General features: G+C 36.0%; 1 protein-coding gene across 4 annotated transcripts in view; it reads right to left on the bottom strand.

The window, feature by feature from the left end:
• LOC145280217 (adenomatous polyposis coli protein-like) overlaps positions 1-17,996 on the bottom strand; it is a 306,855-nt gene continuing 288,859 nt past the window's right edge. For all 4 annotated transcript variants that reach the window (XM_080132000.1, XM_080131999.1, XM_080132002.1 and 1 more), the window contains 2 exons: positions 17,373-17,474; positions 1-8,606 (listed from right to left, as the gene is read on the bottom strand). In XM_080132000.1, coding sequence (XP_079988126.1) covers positions 535-8,606; positions 17,373-17,474 — 8,174 coding nt within the window. In that variant the 3' untranslated portion in view covers positions 1-534. The remainder of the gene's footprint in view (positions 8,607-17,372; positions 17,475-17,996) is intronic.

Genomic DNA, 17,996 nt, shown 5'->3' with positions numbered 1-17,996 from the left:
AACTGTTCCCGACATAATCTGAAAAATGCAAAATACAGGCTGGATAAGGTGGGATTAAAAATTTTTTTTTTTTTTTTTTAACTTGAATTTCTCACAACAGAACAGCAGAGATCAAGATTGAAGTTTTGATTTTTTTTTTTTTTTAAGAGCTTTTTAGAATTATTTTTCTTAGACATTTTTTTTATTACATTTATTTTTCTTATTTGTACCTTAAACGTTTTCTTCTTTTGACTTATTTAATAAAGTTCTTCTAAAAAGATTTTAAGCATAAATGGGAGGAGGGAGGGGTTGGGATATAATCCATCTATCAGTCAGTTGTATTTTCAAATTAGCATTTTTTTTTCCCAGAATTTTTAAATACTAATTATTACATTTGTTTAATGACAAACATTTTCTTTTTATTCTTCCACAATTGTTAAAATTGCATTTTTTCATCTTAAATAAAACGGTAAACTCTATTGTCTTTACAGTTCTTAGAATAATCTGTCATTTTCTTCAAACTTTTTTTCCCCTAAAATCCCATTTTCAGGTATGTTATACAGTTGTAACTCGACATGAACGCCTCGTCTCATCCTCTCCGCCATCCCCACCTGCATCCTCCATTTTTGTCATGTAGTTTTGTCGCCGCCTGGCAAGTAGCATCTCAGTCTTTGTGGTATGCTTGGAGGGGGAAGGGATCGACGAACGTTTACTCCCGTTTGTGACAGACTTTTGGAGAATCTTGCTTTGCTCTGAAGAACTCATGTTGATGTTGTTGTTGTTGTTGTTCAGAGTGTTGTTGTTCTGCGATTTGGCACTGGGAGTATAGTTGAAAGGGGAGACAATCGCTGCCGATATTGAACACTGGGGGCTTGTTCGGATGTCGGAGCAGATTGTTCGTTTCAGTTCACTCCGTGGAGAAATAAGTTCCGATTTCCAAATGATCGTTTCCGAAGGAAGGGAATCTATGAGAGTTTCTTTTGAAGCAGTTTTGTTTAGCGACGACATTTTGGAATTGACAGCTTTCTTTTCCGAACTCTCCTTCAAGTTGCCGTAGCGATCATCAGTCAGCAGCTTCCTGTTCTCATCTTCGTTCTGTTTATCGTCTTCCTTACGCTTCACCCAAACATCTTCATTATTTGTACATGGCGCAATCTCCTCATTATCCCAAGCATTACCATTTTTCCAGGTGCCAGGTGGAGTCACAGCAATTTTCGAAGTGCTCTTCTTAGATTCAGCCACCTTCTCCTGAGCACGGCAAGTCTGGTCTGCATCAGGCAGGCTACGGGCCTCAGAACGCGATTTCTGGGTTTTCCAAGTTCCAGAGTTGGTCTTCGTCATCATGCGACCCTTCTCTTCATCTTTGTTTCCGATGAGTTTTGATGCTGGTGGTGCACACTTTGAACTGCTGTCGGGGCTGCTAATCTTGGACTCGGCAATAGCTTTATCTCCAGTTTTTCCGGGTACAATGTGAGAGTTGTCACTGAAAGAGCTCAGCTTGTCGTAAGTGTGGGTTCGGCTTAAACCTTGGGAAATGGGTGACGCAGTTGCTGTTTTTTTATTATTACTATTATTATTGTTATTGATCCGCGGTGGGATCAACCGACTTCTTTGACCCCCTCCGGTCGAATGCGATCGCTGTTGACGTGCCGGCTTCACTTCTTGCGGTGATCCAGAATCCTGAGACTCGCTCCGTTTCCACAGACTGGCAATTTTGCTAGCCACAGGCTTCTTTCCAGCGCTGGAAGCTTTGTTACTCTCTGCAGCAGAAGATTGTGGAGTGCTCCGTGCACTACTAGATGTCTCCGATCGTTTGGACTGGTAACCACCTGGAGAACTCTGATTCCGTGCTAATCCCAAGCTTGAAGGGGTTTTCTTACCAGTTGGTGTTGAGGGACGAGAGCTATCATTTAATTTCTTTAGGCTGGCATTGCTGTCCGATTTCTTTAAGCTTGCCTTGCTGTCCGATTTCTTTAAGCTTGCCTTGCTGTCCGATTTCTTTAAGCTTGCCTTGCTGTTTGTCTTTTTCAGATTGCCTGTCGAACTACTGTTACTTTTATCAAGATTACTATTACTGCTGTTTGTGGTGGTTTTTGATATAGTGGACAGGTTGCTCCGTTTTAGGCTGCTTATGCCAGACTTACTGGAGGTGCTACTCTTGCTACTTTTGGGGGCAGGAGACATTTTGGTAATGGCACTCTTTGACGCATTAGCGTTTGTCTGGCGTAAAGCTGGAGGTGGGTCGCGAGAATTTCTTTGCATTTGGATCTGTTCAAACGGTGCATGATAGCCCTGCTCGTGGGATGTGTCAACAATAAAGTTAAAAGAACCCAGAGCTTTTGTCCATGATTCGGGTGGGGTCGTATCAGAATTTCTTTGGCTCCCCCCTGTGGAGCCCCCTGAACTTCTTGGGCTGCTTGACGAGGTTTTCTTTTCTCTCATTTTCACAACAGGGACATCACCGTCCGTGTTGATATGGTCTTCTTTGTCGGTTTCACTAGTCCCATTTGAGGGTGGAGTTTCCTTCGTGAATGTGCCCTGCTTTATGGGGGGTTTTGGTCTCTCAATCTGACTAGACTGACCCCTAGTGGTACTGTTCTCACCGTTTGAGTGATCACCATTAACGACAGGCAACTTGGATCCCGCTGATTGTTTGTTGCTCGTCTGAGATCGAAGAGGCCCACCTGGAGATGTGCTTCGAGCTGCGCTTCCAGAGAATCGGCGTACATTTGAGGTCCGCGGGTTAACCTTGTTGACAGGTATATCGGAGGAAGAAGATGCGGAACTTTTTATGCCAGTTTTCTTGGGGCTGTTGGGATTGGATTTGTTCGTGACGCTTTGCTGACGGGTGTTACTTGAAGGCCTTACGACTTTAGTCGGCGTCACTTTTGCAGGAGGAGTTGTACTCTTACGACTGTATAAGGGTTTTCTTCTACCCCTCACAGACTTTGGGCCTTCAGGTTCCTGTTTCACCTGTATTTCAGGTTGATTTCCAGTCGGCTTTACAATGCGTGCCCTCCTACTGCTTGTATCCGACTGGGAGACGGTGGAACCAGAGTATTCACTTGTGTCCTCAGAATTTTTGGACCACGTTATGGAAACCTCAGAAGCAGTATCCGATGTGTAATCATTTGAAACTAATGATATGGTCTCGTTTTCAATTAAAGAGTCTTCATCAAATGTGCTGCTAGACAGCTCTCTTTTGGTGATAAGTTCGCAGACCACGAGACTAGCATTCTCTTCAAGAGCTCGTTCCTCTTCAGGAGAGATTTCAAGTTCAAAAGAGCTTCTGTCTTTATCTTCATCGGTCAAGGTCATCTCTTCCCCTCGCAACTTGATAATAGGAAGTTCTTCAGCATCCAAATCATCAGACATATTAGTGTCGTCCGAAACGAGATCTTCTGGGAAAGAGGCCGTCATGCTGTCGTCTTTTGTTACCCTTCTCTTGTGTTTCTCGAAGAGACCATCATCAGTAGCTTCAGATTTTTCACTATCGACCTTCTCGATGCTGCCGTTTGAATCGGCATCAATTGAGCAAGGCAAGGAGCTAATCACTTCAACTTCTTCTTCGGGCCTCTGCTTCTCTTCCAGCAAACGATTGTCTTTGGAAGACGCAGCATCCTGCGTAGCCGTCTCCAACAAGCCGAGAAATGGCCGGTTTGAGAGTGAGCTAGCCTGAGCAATTTCGTGGTTAGAGCAGTCCTTTTTGTGCTTGAGAAATCCGTCACTGTCCTGCGATTTGGAGCGGCACCAACCAAACCTTTGGCGAGCTTCTACGACTGAGTTGGTGGAGAAGTCACTGCAGGATTTGGCCGACTTCCGCAGACTTTCGTTTTGCAAGTTATTAACATTAGAGTACTCGTTGCCGTCAATGTCCAGTGTTCGTCTTCCAGATGGTGGCTCTGACCCCGGAGAAGACTTCGTATACTGCTTCAAGTTGTAATCTTCGGATGAACGAGACATCAAAGATTCTTTTTTTCTACAGACCCCCAAGGATTTAGTTTCTGTTTCAACAGGTTCTGGACTTGTTAGTGATCCAGGAGAATTTAATTTGGGTAGCCGGGAAGGCGTCTTTGAGGTGTTTTTGTCCATTTTTGTCTGGTCTCCCTTGGGCATGGCCGAACTGATGCAGGCCTCAAGCAAAGCTTCTTCGGTCATAGAAAAGTCGTTTGAGACAGATTCAATACTTAGTGAACTGAGGGAGCTATTTCTAGAGAAACATAAAGGTGTACCTTCAACTTTGAATGAGGACTTCTGATCAGGAATACCAACCTCTTGACAAGGCCCTTTCATTGAGGACATTTTTCTTTGGAGACGCTCTTCACCACGATGCTTACCCTTCTGCGAGCTCAGAGAAGCATTCTTTGAAAATGATATGGGGGTATCTTCAACAGCAAACTCTTTCGGCACTTCGTCGCTGAGGTAACCTTCTGGGTCCATAACGGCGGGTCTGACCTCATCCTGCGATTGACCTACCACCTTCCGGTTAAGCTCTGAGCTACCATCAACCAAATTGGATCTACTACTGGGGATGGTCTTCCAACTAGAGCCAAGGGGTTGCAATGTTGTCCTGGTTTTTCCAGATTTGCTGCCTGGCTGATTATTGAATGACACATCTTCGGCATCATCGCAACTAAGAGAGCTGAGGGAGTCATTGCGTGAGAATGTGATTGGTGTTCCCTCCATCATGTAATGTTTTGGTGAATCGCTTGCACAGTTCATTGGGAAGATTGGAGATTCTTCATTTGGAATGGCGTAATTCTGGTGGTCCGTCTTCTGCTTGGAATTCTTTAGATCAAGACCAACCTCTGGACTCTCAATGGAATCGATAGTCAAGTCACTGAGAGAGGTAGCATTGGAAAAGTTGATAGGTGTACCTTCTACAGCATAGGTTTTCACAGAGTCGGTGCTTGCTCCTGGGTACTTCTTTTCCTTATAGGACAAAATTTGGAAAGGAAACTTCTCCTGGCTTTCTGAACCCTCAGCAGTTCGATCCATAGGAACAGCGGGTTTCCGACCCACTTTGCTTTTTGGCTTAGCAGATTGGATTATTTCGGACAGAAGCTTATCATTCTCATCACAAACAGAACTGTTGTCAGATTCCTCGGCATCCTTACTCCCTTGAGTCTTCGGGGAAACATTATCGTGAATCAGAATGCTCAAGTCACTTAGGGACGTGGTGCGCGAGAAATTCAACGGAGTGCCTTCAGTTGCATAAGACTTTACTGCATCAGAGTTTAGCAGTTCATCCTCATCCTTCTGGACGGATGTGCTGCGCAAGCAACTCTTCAACCTTAATGAACCAAAATTGGTCCTATCCGTACTGAGAGAAGGTTTTGTCAGAAATTTGGATCTGGCATTGCCAACATTCTCATTCTTCCAAGAATCGGATTTCTTTTTGAGAGCATTGTCTGATGTACTGCGTCGAATCTTCTTGCTAGAGTTGCTCGGCATAGCAGAACTTATGCACTGAGCCAAAATATCTTCCTCACCCTCCGATACTTCCGACATGGAGGAGTTTTCTTTGTCATCCTTTTCAGACAATTTATCTGACTTGCCATCTTTGATAATCGGCTTCAAGCGTGACTTCTTGCCCATTGCCAGAGAATCTTCGTCACTGAAAGTGAGTGCGCTCAAACTTGTTGTTTCCGAAAAGTTTGGAGGAGTACCTTCCATATTGTAGACAATAGGAGAGTCTATCTTTCCGATGTCGGAAATCATCTCCACCTTCACAGAGTCAGGAATAACCACTTTTGTAGCTGGTAAGCCTTCGGCAGGTTTCGCAGCTGTGGCGTTATCAGGCGCTTCTGCAGTGAAATCTTTGATCTCATCTGTGGGTTCAGCATCATCCTGATCCTCGGTAGCAGAGGACTTCTCAGCAGCCCTTTTCCTTGTAGGGCTTGGCGGGAAAGTTTCACTTGGGGAGTCTGGCAATTCACTTGGAGATACAACCTCACTGGCTCTTCGACTATATTCACTAACAACTGAGCTGTGCACAGAGTGGGCCTCAAAACTGCTCAGCGAGCCAAGAGAACTACACCGAGAAAACATCAACGGTGTCTCCTCCACCATGTGATTGTCATCAAACGTTACAGTCTTGTGTTCACGGTCACTGGGAGAACCAGTTTCTGGCAGAACCACCATGTTATCGGAAGGCTTTTCGGAATCATCTTCTTCCCCGGGCAAAATTCCTGGTTCCATGTCATTGATCCCAGGAGCTATTTGTTCTGTAATTGCTGTCTTAGGGTTTTCTTCGGGGCTGCACTCGTTTTCTTCAATGCTCTGCAAAACGTTTGGTCGTGGTTGTAGCTCGTGGTCATTTGCATCGCTACTGTGCAGGCTACTTATAGAGCTGACCCTTGAGAAACTCACAGGTGTCCCTTCTTCACAATAAGTTTTTATCTGGTCAGGAGAGCCTTCACAAGGATCTTCAAGAATCTCAACTGGAATCGGATTGACTTCATTTGTAGGTTTTGTGGATACAAATTCTTTAACGCATTGTATCGGAGGTCTAAACGTTGGTATGCCGCTTGGCGCTGGATGAAACGGGCGCTTCCCCTTTTTAGTAGTGTTATTAACGCTGCTGTTATTCGAAATGGCACTTGAACCACTTTTCTTGCCAACATTTTTGTCCATTTCCTCGGAATATTCAAGAGTGTAGTTCTTGGTCTCATCTTCAGCGCAGGATTCCAAGATATCTTTCTTGAGGTCTCCCTTTTCATGTTTGCCCGTGAGATCTGTCAATGATGTTGCAGTGGATAAATAATTTAGTGGAGTTCCTTCTGTGCAAAACGTCTTTAGGGAATCATCATGGACTGTGTGAATTGTCTGTTCCACACGTTCGTTTGTACGACGAGCCTCTTCAAGCCGGCAATCAGCGCAGTTAGGATCTGGGTCATTATAATTAGATGCATAATTCAAGGTCCTGTCTGCACATGGTTCGTCAGTATATTCAGCATACCGCTTTCCATAATCTGTCGGTTGGTCAATGTTATCGAGGTCGGTCTCCGCATAGACCCCATACGTTGATATCAGAGGCTCCGTACTGTTCTTGGCATTGGCAGAATTAACCATTCTGTCGTTATACATTAGTCGTTCAGGATAACCCATATGTGGGTACTGACCAGGGACCATGTACATGAATTTCCGTTGCTGGGCGGGGTAAGTGGCTGATCCAGAAGCATAATTATTTATCTTTACATTTTGACACGGGCTCTGTTGTTTCGGTGGTTCCATGCAGTTTTGCGTTGCATGGTCGACATACTTGCTGCTGTAATTAATCGTCTCATCGCGATTTTCTTCCTCACTTTCAAGCATGTTCTGCGGAGGATTCCTCAGTTTTTCCGTCGCATTAAACCTTGTTAGGCTAGAATCTCTTCTCTTTTCAAGAACTCCTCCTTGCCGCTCGTACAATAATTTTGAGCTCTTAGCCAGCATGTGTTGTACGCGAGCGCGGTCGTGCGAAATATCAGAATGGACACTCCCTACGCTGTCTTGACTTCCTGAACGAGTGACCCGGTGTGGTGATCGCATCCTATTATCAAAGAGCATCGCTCCATCCCCGCTGCCCGTCCGCATAAACATGTGAGCTCTCATTAAAGATCTCCGTCCTTCCAGATCGGACATCAAAAACCCATCCGAAGAGTATATATACCGAGAGTTTTCACCATCTGGTTTTCTCGTTTCTGTTGGGCTGTTTCGCGGGCTCTCCATATTCTCACACGTCTCTGAGAGGTTCTGATCAATTTCAGCCTCTATTGCCCGCTGTTTTCTAGCATGCAAAGTAGGCATGTTGGATTTCATGTGCTTATCTGAATCAATGTTCAAAGTTGCGGGCTTAGCTGCCAGCAGGTTCTTGAGGGCAGCGGCGCTACCCATCGATATCATCCTGTGTTTAGAGTGGACCAGATTCCTGAGCATACAGACAGCACCCATCTCCCAAAGGGTGCGCTGATCCTCAGGGCACCGGGCTGACAAATTCCATAATGTTCCACATGCATTGCTGACTATAGTCAAGCTCGGAGACCTCAGGTGCTTCAGGAGAATCTGAAGACAACCATGTTGTCGAAGCAGTTTTCGGTAATCCTCCCTGACAGCAATGTGGCTAGACACATTTCGTAATACTCCGCCCCCATTTTCAATAATAGCTAAAGTTTTTGACGGACTTTTGTAGGTGAGAGTGCTCACCAGAAACTCTACTGCCCCCTCCACAGTACAAATATCTGCTTTATTCTCGCTGCAGTGTGCCGATAAGTTCCACAGAGCACTGAGGATACTTTTCAATGTCGACTCCTTTTGGACACGCATTGCTGCCCGCATCAACGTAGTCACAGCACCGACCTCTCGCAACATCTTCTTGCTTGCAAGGTCGGCCCGCCATGACAGGTTCCGTAGCACACTAGCTGCGACTTGGCACAGGTCTTCATTGGTGGAGTGCAACTGGGCAATCAGAGCATCCATGACGCCTCGCATTGAGCACAACAAGGCTTTGTTTGTACCGTCACCAAATGTAAGATTAGTCAGTGCCATGCAAGCATAGCGTCGCATTGTAATGTTATACTGCTCGGTAGTGTTGGCATGTACCTCGTGATCCACCTGCAGCAACTCCCCAATTGCTTGAAGACCACCTAGGAGAAAAAACAAAACAAAAAAGAAAACAGTTAACTAAATATACAGTTATCACATCAAAAAAAAAAATCTGGCGCAAATAAATAAAAAAAAAAAAAAAAAAATAGTGTTCGCAAATTATATGTAGTAGTGTTGGATTATGCCAAAAAAAGATTCTGTTGTCTTTTTTTTTTTTTTTAGTTGATTTTGTTAAACGCAAAATCTTCCATGGCTGATAGTAATGATAAAATAAATATTTATTAATTTTTAAACTAATAATAAAATAAATATTAATTTTTAAACTAATAATAAAATATTTATTAATTTTTAAACTAATAATAAAATAAATATTAATTTTTAAACTAATAATAAAATAAATATTAATTTTTAAACTAATAATAAAATATTTATTAATTTTTAAACTAATAATAAAATAAACATTAATTTTTAAACTAATAATAAAATAAATATTAATTTTTAAACTAATAATAAAATAAATATTAATTTTTAAACTAATAATAAAAATAAATATTAATTTTTAAACTAATAATAAAATATTTATTAATTTTTAAACTAATAATAAAATAAATATTAATTTTAAGCTAATAATAAAATATTAATTTTTAAACTAATAATAAAATAAATATTAATTTTTAAACTAATAATAAAATAAATATTAATTTTTAAACTAATAATAAAATAAATATTAATTTTTAAACTAATAATAAAATAAATATTAATTTTTAAACTAATAATAAAATAAATATTAATTTTTAAACTAATAATAAAATAAATATTAATTTTTAAACTAATAATAAAATAAATATTAATTTTTAAACTAATAATAAAATAAATATTAATTTTTAAACTAATAATAAAATATTAATTTTTAAACTAATAATAAAATAAATATTAATTTTTAAACTAATAATAAAATAAATATTAATTTTTAAACTAATAATAAAATAAATATTAATTTTTAAACTAATAATAAAATAAATATTAATTTTTAAACTAATAATAAAATATTAATTTTTAAACTAATAATAAAATAAATATTAATTTTTAAACTAATAATACAATAAATATTAATTTTTAAACTAATAATAAAATAAATATTAATTTTTAAACTAATACTAAAACTAAAACCTATAGATCATCCCTTATGAGTGTGTTTTTACGCTTGAGAAAATATCTGCATATTTTTACGATAATAAGGAAAAATAACTTTATATTTAAATATTTAGAGATTTATAAAGAATCGGAATCAAAATCGGTAATTGTATTAGAATTGGGAAACATATTGGAATCATCCCATCGCTAACATATATTTCAGAACATTGTAATATTGAGTTATAACACCACCTGAGAGTTCTTCCTTCAAACTCTTCAGCTTAACATTCACAGGCAACATGAACTCGAACAAATACATTGAGGACATTGCAAAGGCTGCTGCAAAGAAGGTAGGTTCCCTCTATCGTGCTAGAAAATTATTCACCTCTCAGAGTATCCTGTATCTCTACAAAGCCACTATTTGCCCATGCATGATATATTGTTTCCAAATCTTGGCTGGTGCATCTATCACTAGTCTTTCCCCCTTGAACAGGGTCCACAGAAGAGTCTCTAATCTAATAGGTTTTGCACTGTCAACTAAGCTCCAACCCCTGTCCCGTCATCGCAATGTTGCATCCCTGTGCCTGTTTTACAAGTATTTTAATCAAATGAGCTCTGATGAACTCATTGTACTTGTGCCCACTCAACGTACATACCTCTGACAAACATGTTTAGCAACCCACCTTCATTATAAATATCCCTAGATGCCAGAAAGCCTTCTACTCTAATAGCTTCTTGGATTGCTAGACTTTAGAATTCCTTCAGTTATTTGCTTCCCTAATTATACTGACATGCAGAAATTTAAATGTAATGTAAACCAACATCTTGCTTATCTCTTCTAAACATGGTCTCAAATAATAACCCCTTACGTCCTTCCATTTTGATAATGGTGTTTCTATAGAAAATTACCTTACCAAACAATGATTTTTAAAAATTACCCTACCAAACAATGATTTTTCAAAATTACCCTACCAAATAATGATTTTTCAAAATTACCTTACCAAACAATGATTTTTTAAAAATTACCTTACCAAACAATGATTTTTTAAAAATTACCTTACCAAACAATGATTTTTTAAAAAATTACCTTACCAAACAATGATTTTTTAAAAAATTACCTTACCAAACAATGATTTTTTAAAAAATTACCTTACCAAACAATGATTTTTAAAAATTACCTTACAAAACAATGCTTCCCTCTCACTCCTTTTATATCCCCCCCCTACATAAAAAGAAAAAAAATTTTTTTTTAAATACCTTTAATTATTAATTTCCCACACCTCACTTCCAACTAATTTTGTTTGTGTTAATTCACAAATGGGTGAATATTACAAAAAGAAAATATGTCCATATTCTGTCTGAGGCAATGCTGAAAAACATGAGCTTTGAGAGTGTGTCTTGTGTAGTTTATAACTTAAGTAGGCACACACAAACAGATAACTACTCTTTATATATTATACTATTACACATATTTGATCCATATTATGATTTAAGCAAAAGGATATGTAAAAAAAGAAAAAAAAATCTTCATAATGCAACAGTATATAATATTTTAAATTTCACGGGACTGATATTTTGAGCAAAGATAAAGCATTTCTACAGATTCTCTTTTAAGTAGGCGTAAAGAGTTGTGTTAAAGTTTGGAGTTTGACAAGCTACTATAGTTTGTCTACTATCGATTCTTTATTTTAACAATTTTAATCATGTATTTGTTAGATGGAACAGATTCCATCTATGAAGTAATACGTTTATTTATTTCATATTAGAAGGGAAGTAACTCTTTGATCAAAACAGTATTTTGGAAAGTAGAGTTATCTGTTCTTACATTTGGCAGCCAATAATAGGAAAATATTCAATGGACAACAATTAAATAAGTCCTCATTTCAAAGTAACTTCTTTTCAGTCGTATTTATATTAATAATTATTATTGTTGGGTGAAAAAATTCAAACCAGTAAGACATTTGAAAATGTTTAATGTAGTACAATTTTATCATGTGACGCTAATTCTGGTATCATGGAATTTAAATTGTTAACGTCTTTCCTGGAGCAGTGTAAAAATGTTTTCCTGGCGTCTGACTTTCTGCACCTATTTTACAGCTACCTTTTTGAAATTTTCTTTTTTTCTCCAGCTTTTTTTTTTTTGTTCATTTTTGTTTTACCTGGTGATTATTTGATGAAGAATCGAAAACGTTCATGATACATATGAAATTTACATTAATTTTTTTAATTTTATTTTAATACAAAAAGATAATAAAAATTGAAAAATTAAAAATAGGCAAAATAAAGCAGAAGCTTTCTGTTATTTTTAACAATGTTTGCTTAAATGTATTAATAACACACACATAATTGTGTAGATATATATTAGTGTTGGGACGATTAATCAATCGGGGAATCGAAAAAGAAAAAAAAAAATCAGAACTTTTGTGGTATCGGAATTGATATCGGAAAAATGTCTGCCTATTTTCCAATGCCCAACACAATTTATTTTATTTTTAATTTTAATTTTTTTTTTATTCAACTTAATTAAAAATGTTGGTACTTGTGCAAATTTTGAACCAGCCGTATCTAAGCGTCTGTTTGGCTTTGCCTGGAACATGACATCAACCGCCGGATTATGCCGAGTGTCACCGATGATCAAATCTGAACAATGTTGTACATACTTTGTAGTCATTAGATTAAGGTTGTACTAAATATGCTTAAAAGACAAATATACTAGGAAGTTCTGCGTCCTGCGACACACAAGACTGTCAAAGCGATCTATCGTATTCAATCTATAATAAAATCTACAGCATCCCTCCAGCTTCTAACCATTGCTTGCAAGTCTTACCGACTTGAATTTGGCATACTTTTCATTGCTTTCATAACAAGAATATTTTACAGGAACAGGTCGCTAGCTTGAAGCGAAACCATTAACATTTAAAAACGGAATTAAAATGTCTCCAGTGGAGTTTCAAACCGATCGCCATGGACGTAAGTTGAGGGTCACCTTTAAGTTCTGGAACAGTGGTTTCAGTTAGTGTTAGTCTAATGCATCTAGTGATGCTGTATCAATATCAACCTCTCACCTTGGTTTGAACTGCTAGCAGAAACAGTGTACTAGCATATGGTGATTAGAGCTGCATGCGAGAAATTTAGGGGATAAGTGAGAATAAGGTGAAATTTCAACCACGTCTCAACGTTGTTGCTGCTGGTATTTTATTGTCATTTCGGTTCTTATTTAGAATTCAACTAAATTAAAATGACAAAAATACAGACAAATCTTTATGATGTACATACCTGTCACAAAACGAGGATGTCACATTCTAAAAATTATGTAAATTGATCAAGTAGTTTTCTTTTGAACTAAGAAAATAAAATTTTATGAAGGGAGCTGAGAGTTGCAATTTTGTTTTAGAATGTGTTAAAATTCAGAGGAGACAACTCAATTTGACTACCAAGATTTTGTTTGTATTCAAAACCAATTTTTTTTTTTTTTTTTTTTTAAATCGCTATTTTGATTTTCTTAGTTTAAAAAAAAAAAAAAAATTGATAAATTTATGTAATTTTTGGAATATGAAATCTTTGTTCCGTGATTTGTCTATATTTTTATCTTCTTAGTGTGTCTAATTCCCAAACAAGTGGAATGAAAGTTGATTAACGGTTTGATTCCACACACGTAAATCCATAGGAATTCATATCCGTAAAAACTTTATAAAAAAAAAAAAAATTATTTAGTCATTAAATTATGAAATGAACCAAATTGTTAATAGTTTAATATGCTTCAAGAAATAAGCTATTAATAATACATTTAATAGAAGAAAAAATATTATTTAACTTTTACTTATTAGTAATAAACAAAATTATTAATAGTAATTACTATCAATTTTATTTATTAGTAATAAAATTATTAATAGTAATTACTATTAATAATTTTATTTATTAGTAATAAAATTATTAATAGTAATTACTATTAATTTTATTTATTAGTAATAAAATTATTAATAGTAATTACTATCAATAATTTTATTTATTAGTAATAAAATTATTAATAGTAATTACTATCAATAATTTTATTTATTAGTAATAAAATTAATAGTAATTACTATTAGTAGCTGCATTTGCAGCTGATAAAAACATCTGAAAACTATTTCTAGTTGGATAAAGTATTTTTTTAAAGGAATTGAATAACATTGTAATCTTCTGAAAACATGATAGCACAATCCATGAGAAAAATTGGCTATTCATAATAAAATATGGATTATGCAGAACAGAAGGTAATGATGACAAAAGTTTAGAAATAGACAAACTGCACTTTATTATATATATATATATATATATATATATATATATATATATATATATATACACTCAGACTTTGAGACTTTACATGACCAGTCGTCACAGTCGATTGAAAATTTCTTTGGGCCGACTAAAAGTCGTAAATAACTCGCCCGCCAGTCCATAAAATTTAATATGCGGTGACTTAGAATGACCTATGTCTCATCATTTGTGAATTCTTTCATCTCTAGCTGTGAGATCTTGGAATATCATATTGAAAAAAGAGTGGTCACGCTAAAGGTCAACAAGAGGTCAAATTTACACATTCGGTGTGTAGTCAAAATGTCGCCTTCATTTAGCTGGTTGATTTTGAAATTCATTTGGAAAAAAAATTCTTCGACGCTACAACTACATCATACTTACAAAAGTAAAGACGAATATTTGAAAGAGGGAAAAACGCATCGTTCTGTCAAGCATGCACCGAAAATTAAATTATACAACAAGTAATCAGTTTTCACTTCAGTTTTGTTTCTTCATAAACAAACATTATTTATTCCAGGGACGATAGAAATGTATCAGGATATAAACAAATCTGGACATGAATTATAAAAATGTAAACACATAAAAATATCAAGACGGCTGATTATTAGTAACATGTTATACATGATATATTTCGATTTGCCTTATAAAAATAAAAATATAGAATAAATATATAAAAAAAAAACCTTTGTTTCGTTAACAAATCTATTTAATTACGTTAATCTATATAAATTTCGCTGAAATGCTCAATGCTATATGATGCTAAATGTCCAATTTATTATGATCTCGCTTCGAGTTTTGTACAGTAATTATTGTAAGTAACTATTTCTAATTCTTTTGAGCTGCTGGGATGATTGTGTGTTTCAGAATATTTTTCAATTAGAGACTTCATATTGAAATGTTTTAATGAAAACATGAATCTCTAATATTTGTTTTGCATTTTAAAATATATTTATTTCAAGGGTGTGATTTTACATTATGTTTTCTTTGTGTATAAAGTTAGATATATTCGTTTTCTAACGGTACAAATAAACAGTCTTGAATTATTTATATTTCAATTGTCATTTTGATACTACGTATCAGCATCCGAAGAAATGATTCTTATTTCTATGGAACAATAATATGAATGATGCTATATAAAGAAACTGGTGTTGTATTTTAACGTTTTGTTGAATATTTACTGAAATGTTTGTAGTAATAAAATAGTTGATTTACAAGAGTTAAACAAATATTTTCTTGTTAGATTATACACACAGTAATTTCTTGAATTGTTGTAAAATTATTTACTATTATTGACTGAAACAAAGATAAAGTCTGACGAGTAAATTTTCCCTCACACTCGACCGGCAGTCGAGTGATTTCTTTTTCAAATCTCAAAGGCTGTAATATACTAACAAAAATACCCGTCGTTGACTGGGTTCAAAAACAGCCTACAGAAATGGACTGATTTATGAAAGTATGATAGGTTATGAAAAGGAAGGGTTGTAAAGAGATAGCTTCGAATTTGGGGGTATCAAAATCAAAGCAAAATATGATGAAAGTAAGAATAAAATAGATAAACCCCATAATTTATTATACCATACCTGTTCACACTGAAACACTTATCACAATATTCTGTGGATCTATATTAAAAAACCTTGTTAAACTTTGTGACATATTTCCATTCTATGGAGGTCAGGCGCAAACGAACACCCCATAATTTTATTATACCATATTTCTTCAAACTGAAACATAATTATCAAAGTATACTTATGCAGATAGATATGAAAAGTCTTTATTAAAGTTTGTGCCTATTTCCATTCTATGGAGGCCAGGCGCAAACGTAGACCCCCATAATTTTATTATACCATCCCTATTTAAGTTAAAACATACTTATCAAAGTATTATTATGTACATCTATATCAAAAACACTTGTAAATATTTTTTTTTTTAATTTTTAAATTTTTTATTTCCATACTTTGTGGAACAGGCGCATACGCAGACCCCACAATTTTAATGAATCATCATTATGCCAGATCAAGCATACCCATTCCTGTGTCTCGACACATCTGCTATCATTATATGTGATCAGTTTTCTATAATAGTCAACCATATAGGCGCCTATTCGTGACCAGGTATTTATTTGCTCCCCCACCAAGCAAATTAAGCACAAGGCCGATTTTTAATGTGAAGAGTGAAGGGGAAATGGGGACCAACTCCCCGGGGAGTAGGGGAGCTGGATAGTGACAATTGGTATGAAGGGTTGCCCTACATTGACCAAGGTCTTATCTGTGGGGTCGCCCCCACATAGGGTCTTTGCTTGCAGTATCTGTCGGAACAGATACTACACTTTGATCTTGGGCCGAAGGCCACGAAGGTGGCCTATTCGTGACCAGACACACACACAGACGTTCAGCTTTATATTATATATATATATATATATATTGGTGGTCATTATTTTAGATAACAGAAACTCCCATTGTTAACACATACTTGAACTTATTTCAAAGCACTCACAAAAACTAAATTTTCATCTTTTGTTAGAAACTACAAAATTTTATATTCTATGCGTGTGGACATTTAATGACGGACATATTTCAGATGGCGAGATGAAAAACAGAGAATTACAAAGGCGTTCCAAAAGTAATTCCCTCTACATTTTTATTCTGACCGAGTGGATAAGAAGGAATTGAAAATTGCACTGCTATGATGACTGAACTTATGCATTCATGACCTGAAAACTTCATATCTCCATTGCAGATATTGACAGTGGGAGACTAAGAAAGCAACCCCTGTCATGGACATGTATCACAAGCAGAGATGCATCATTGAATTCCAGGTAAAAGCACATTGAGAATGCTGGTGACTATGTAGAAAAATAAATTCTGGAGCACAAAAGATTGTTCTAATGGTACTACTCCCATTTTTGTAGTTCTTCAACTTTTTGAGTTAAAAAATAAAATAAATAAGAAACTTTACTTTTGGAATGACACTTTTATATACACACATCGACGTGTGGAGACTGATGCGTGTTTTAAATTACAGTAATTTATGAATTGTTTTTATTAAAAAAAAAACAGATCAAAATGCAAAAGTCCCTGAATATAAAATACATTTTTTTTATGTGCATCTGCATACATATATGCAAATTATAAGGACGTTTCGTTCATAATAGAGAAATTTATTTTCTAAATTAAAAATTCTCAGCCTTAACGGTTCTTACTTGTTACATGATTGTGTAGTTTTAAAAACCAAAAACAGTCAAACGAATCATCATTTAAGATAAAGTAAATTAATAGGTAATTCACGATTCATTTTTGATGCAGAGATGACTAGTGAATAATACTTTTGAACTGTAGAGGATGATATAAAGATGAGGAAACGAGAGTCTTACTTACCCAATGTACAGATAGCATGTCGATGCTCTTCATCAAATGATAACTTCATCAATGCTGCAATCGCTGGGCCTGGATGGTGATCAATGTCTGAAGCACGAGAACCTAAGAAAGAAAAAACAAAAAAGGAATTTTAAAAAACATCAAATATGTAATGATGAATAATCTAAAACAACAACAACAAAAAAAAAATGACAAGCCAAGCATACGGGGTCTCCCTCCATGATTGAAAAATTTACCTTCACCATGACTAATGTTTGTGCAAAATTTAAAAAAAAAAAAAAAAAAAAAATCCAAGAGGTGATTATTGAGAAAAGTGCGAACAAATAAACTGATGAATGATTTTGGGGCAATTTATCCCTTTAACGGCCCTTGGGGAGGCAACCATAGTTATCCCAGAAAATCCGTTCAGGCAAAAATTTACTTTCACCATGACTAATGTTTGTGTAAAATTTCAAAAACATCCAAGGTGTAGTTATTAAGAAAAGTACAAACAAATGAACAGACGAACGGGAGTGAATTACTAGGTCCAATCCCTCTTTTGTCAGGGGACCAAGAAAAAAAAAAAAAAAAAAACATTGTTAAAACAACGAATTTGTAAATGGAATTTCTATATTTTTCTAATTC

The sequence above is a fragment of the Euprymna scolopes genome, chromosome 7 (genome assembly GCF_053919585.1).
Source record: "Euprymna scolopes isolate OS-2025 chromosome 7, ASM5391958v1, whole genome shotgun sequence".
NCBI classification, from domain to species: Eukaryota; Metazoa; Mollusca; class Cephalopoda; order Sepiida; family Sepiolidae; genus Euprymna; species Euprymna scolopes.
The sequence above is the reverse complement of the archived record's forward strand: the minus strand, read 5'-3'. Positions and strand labels throughout refer to the sequence as shown.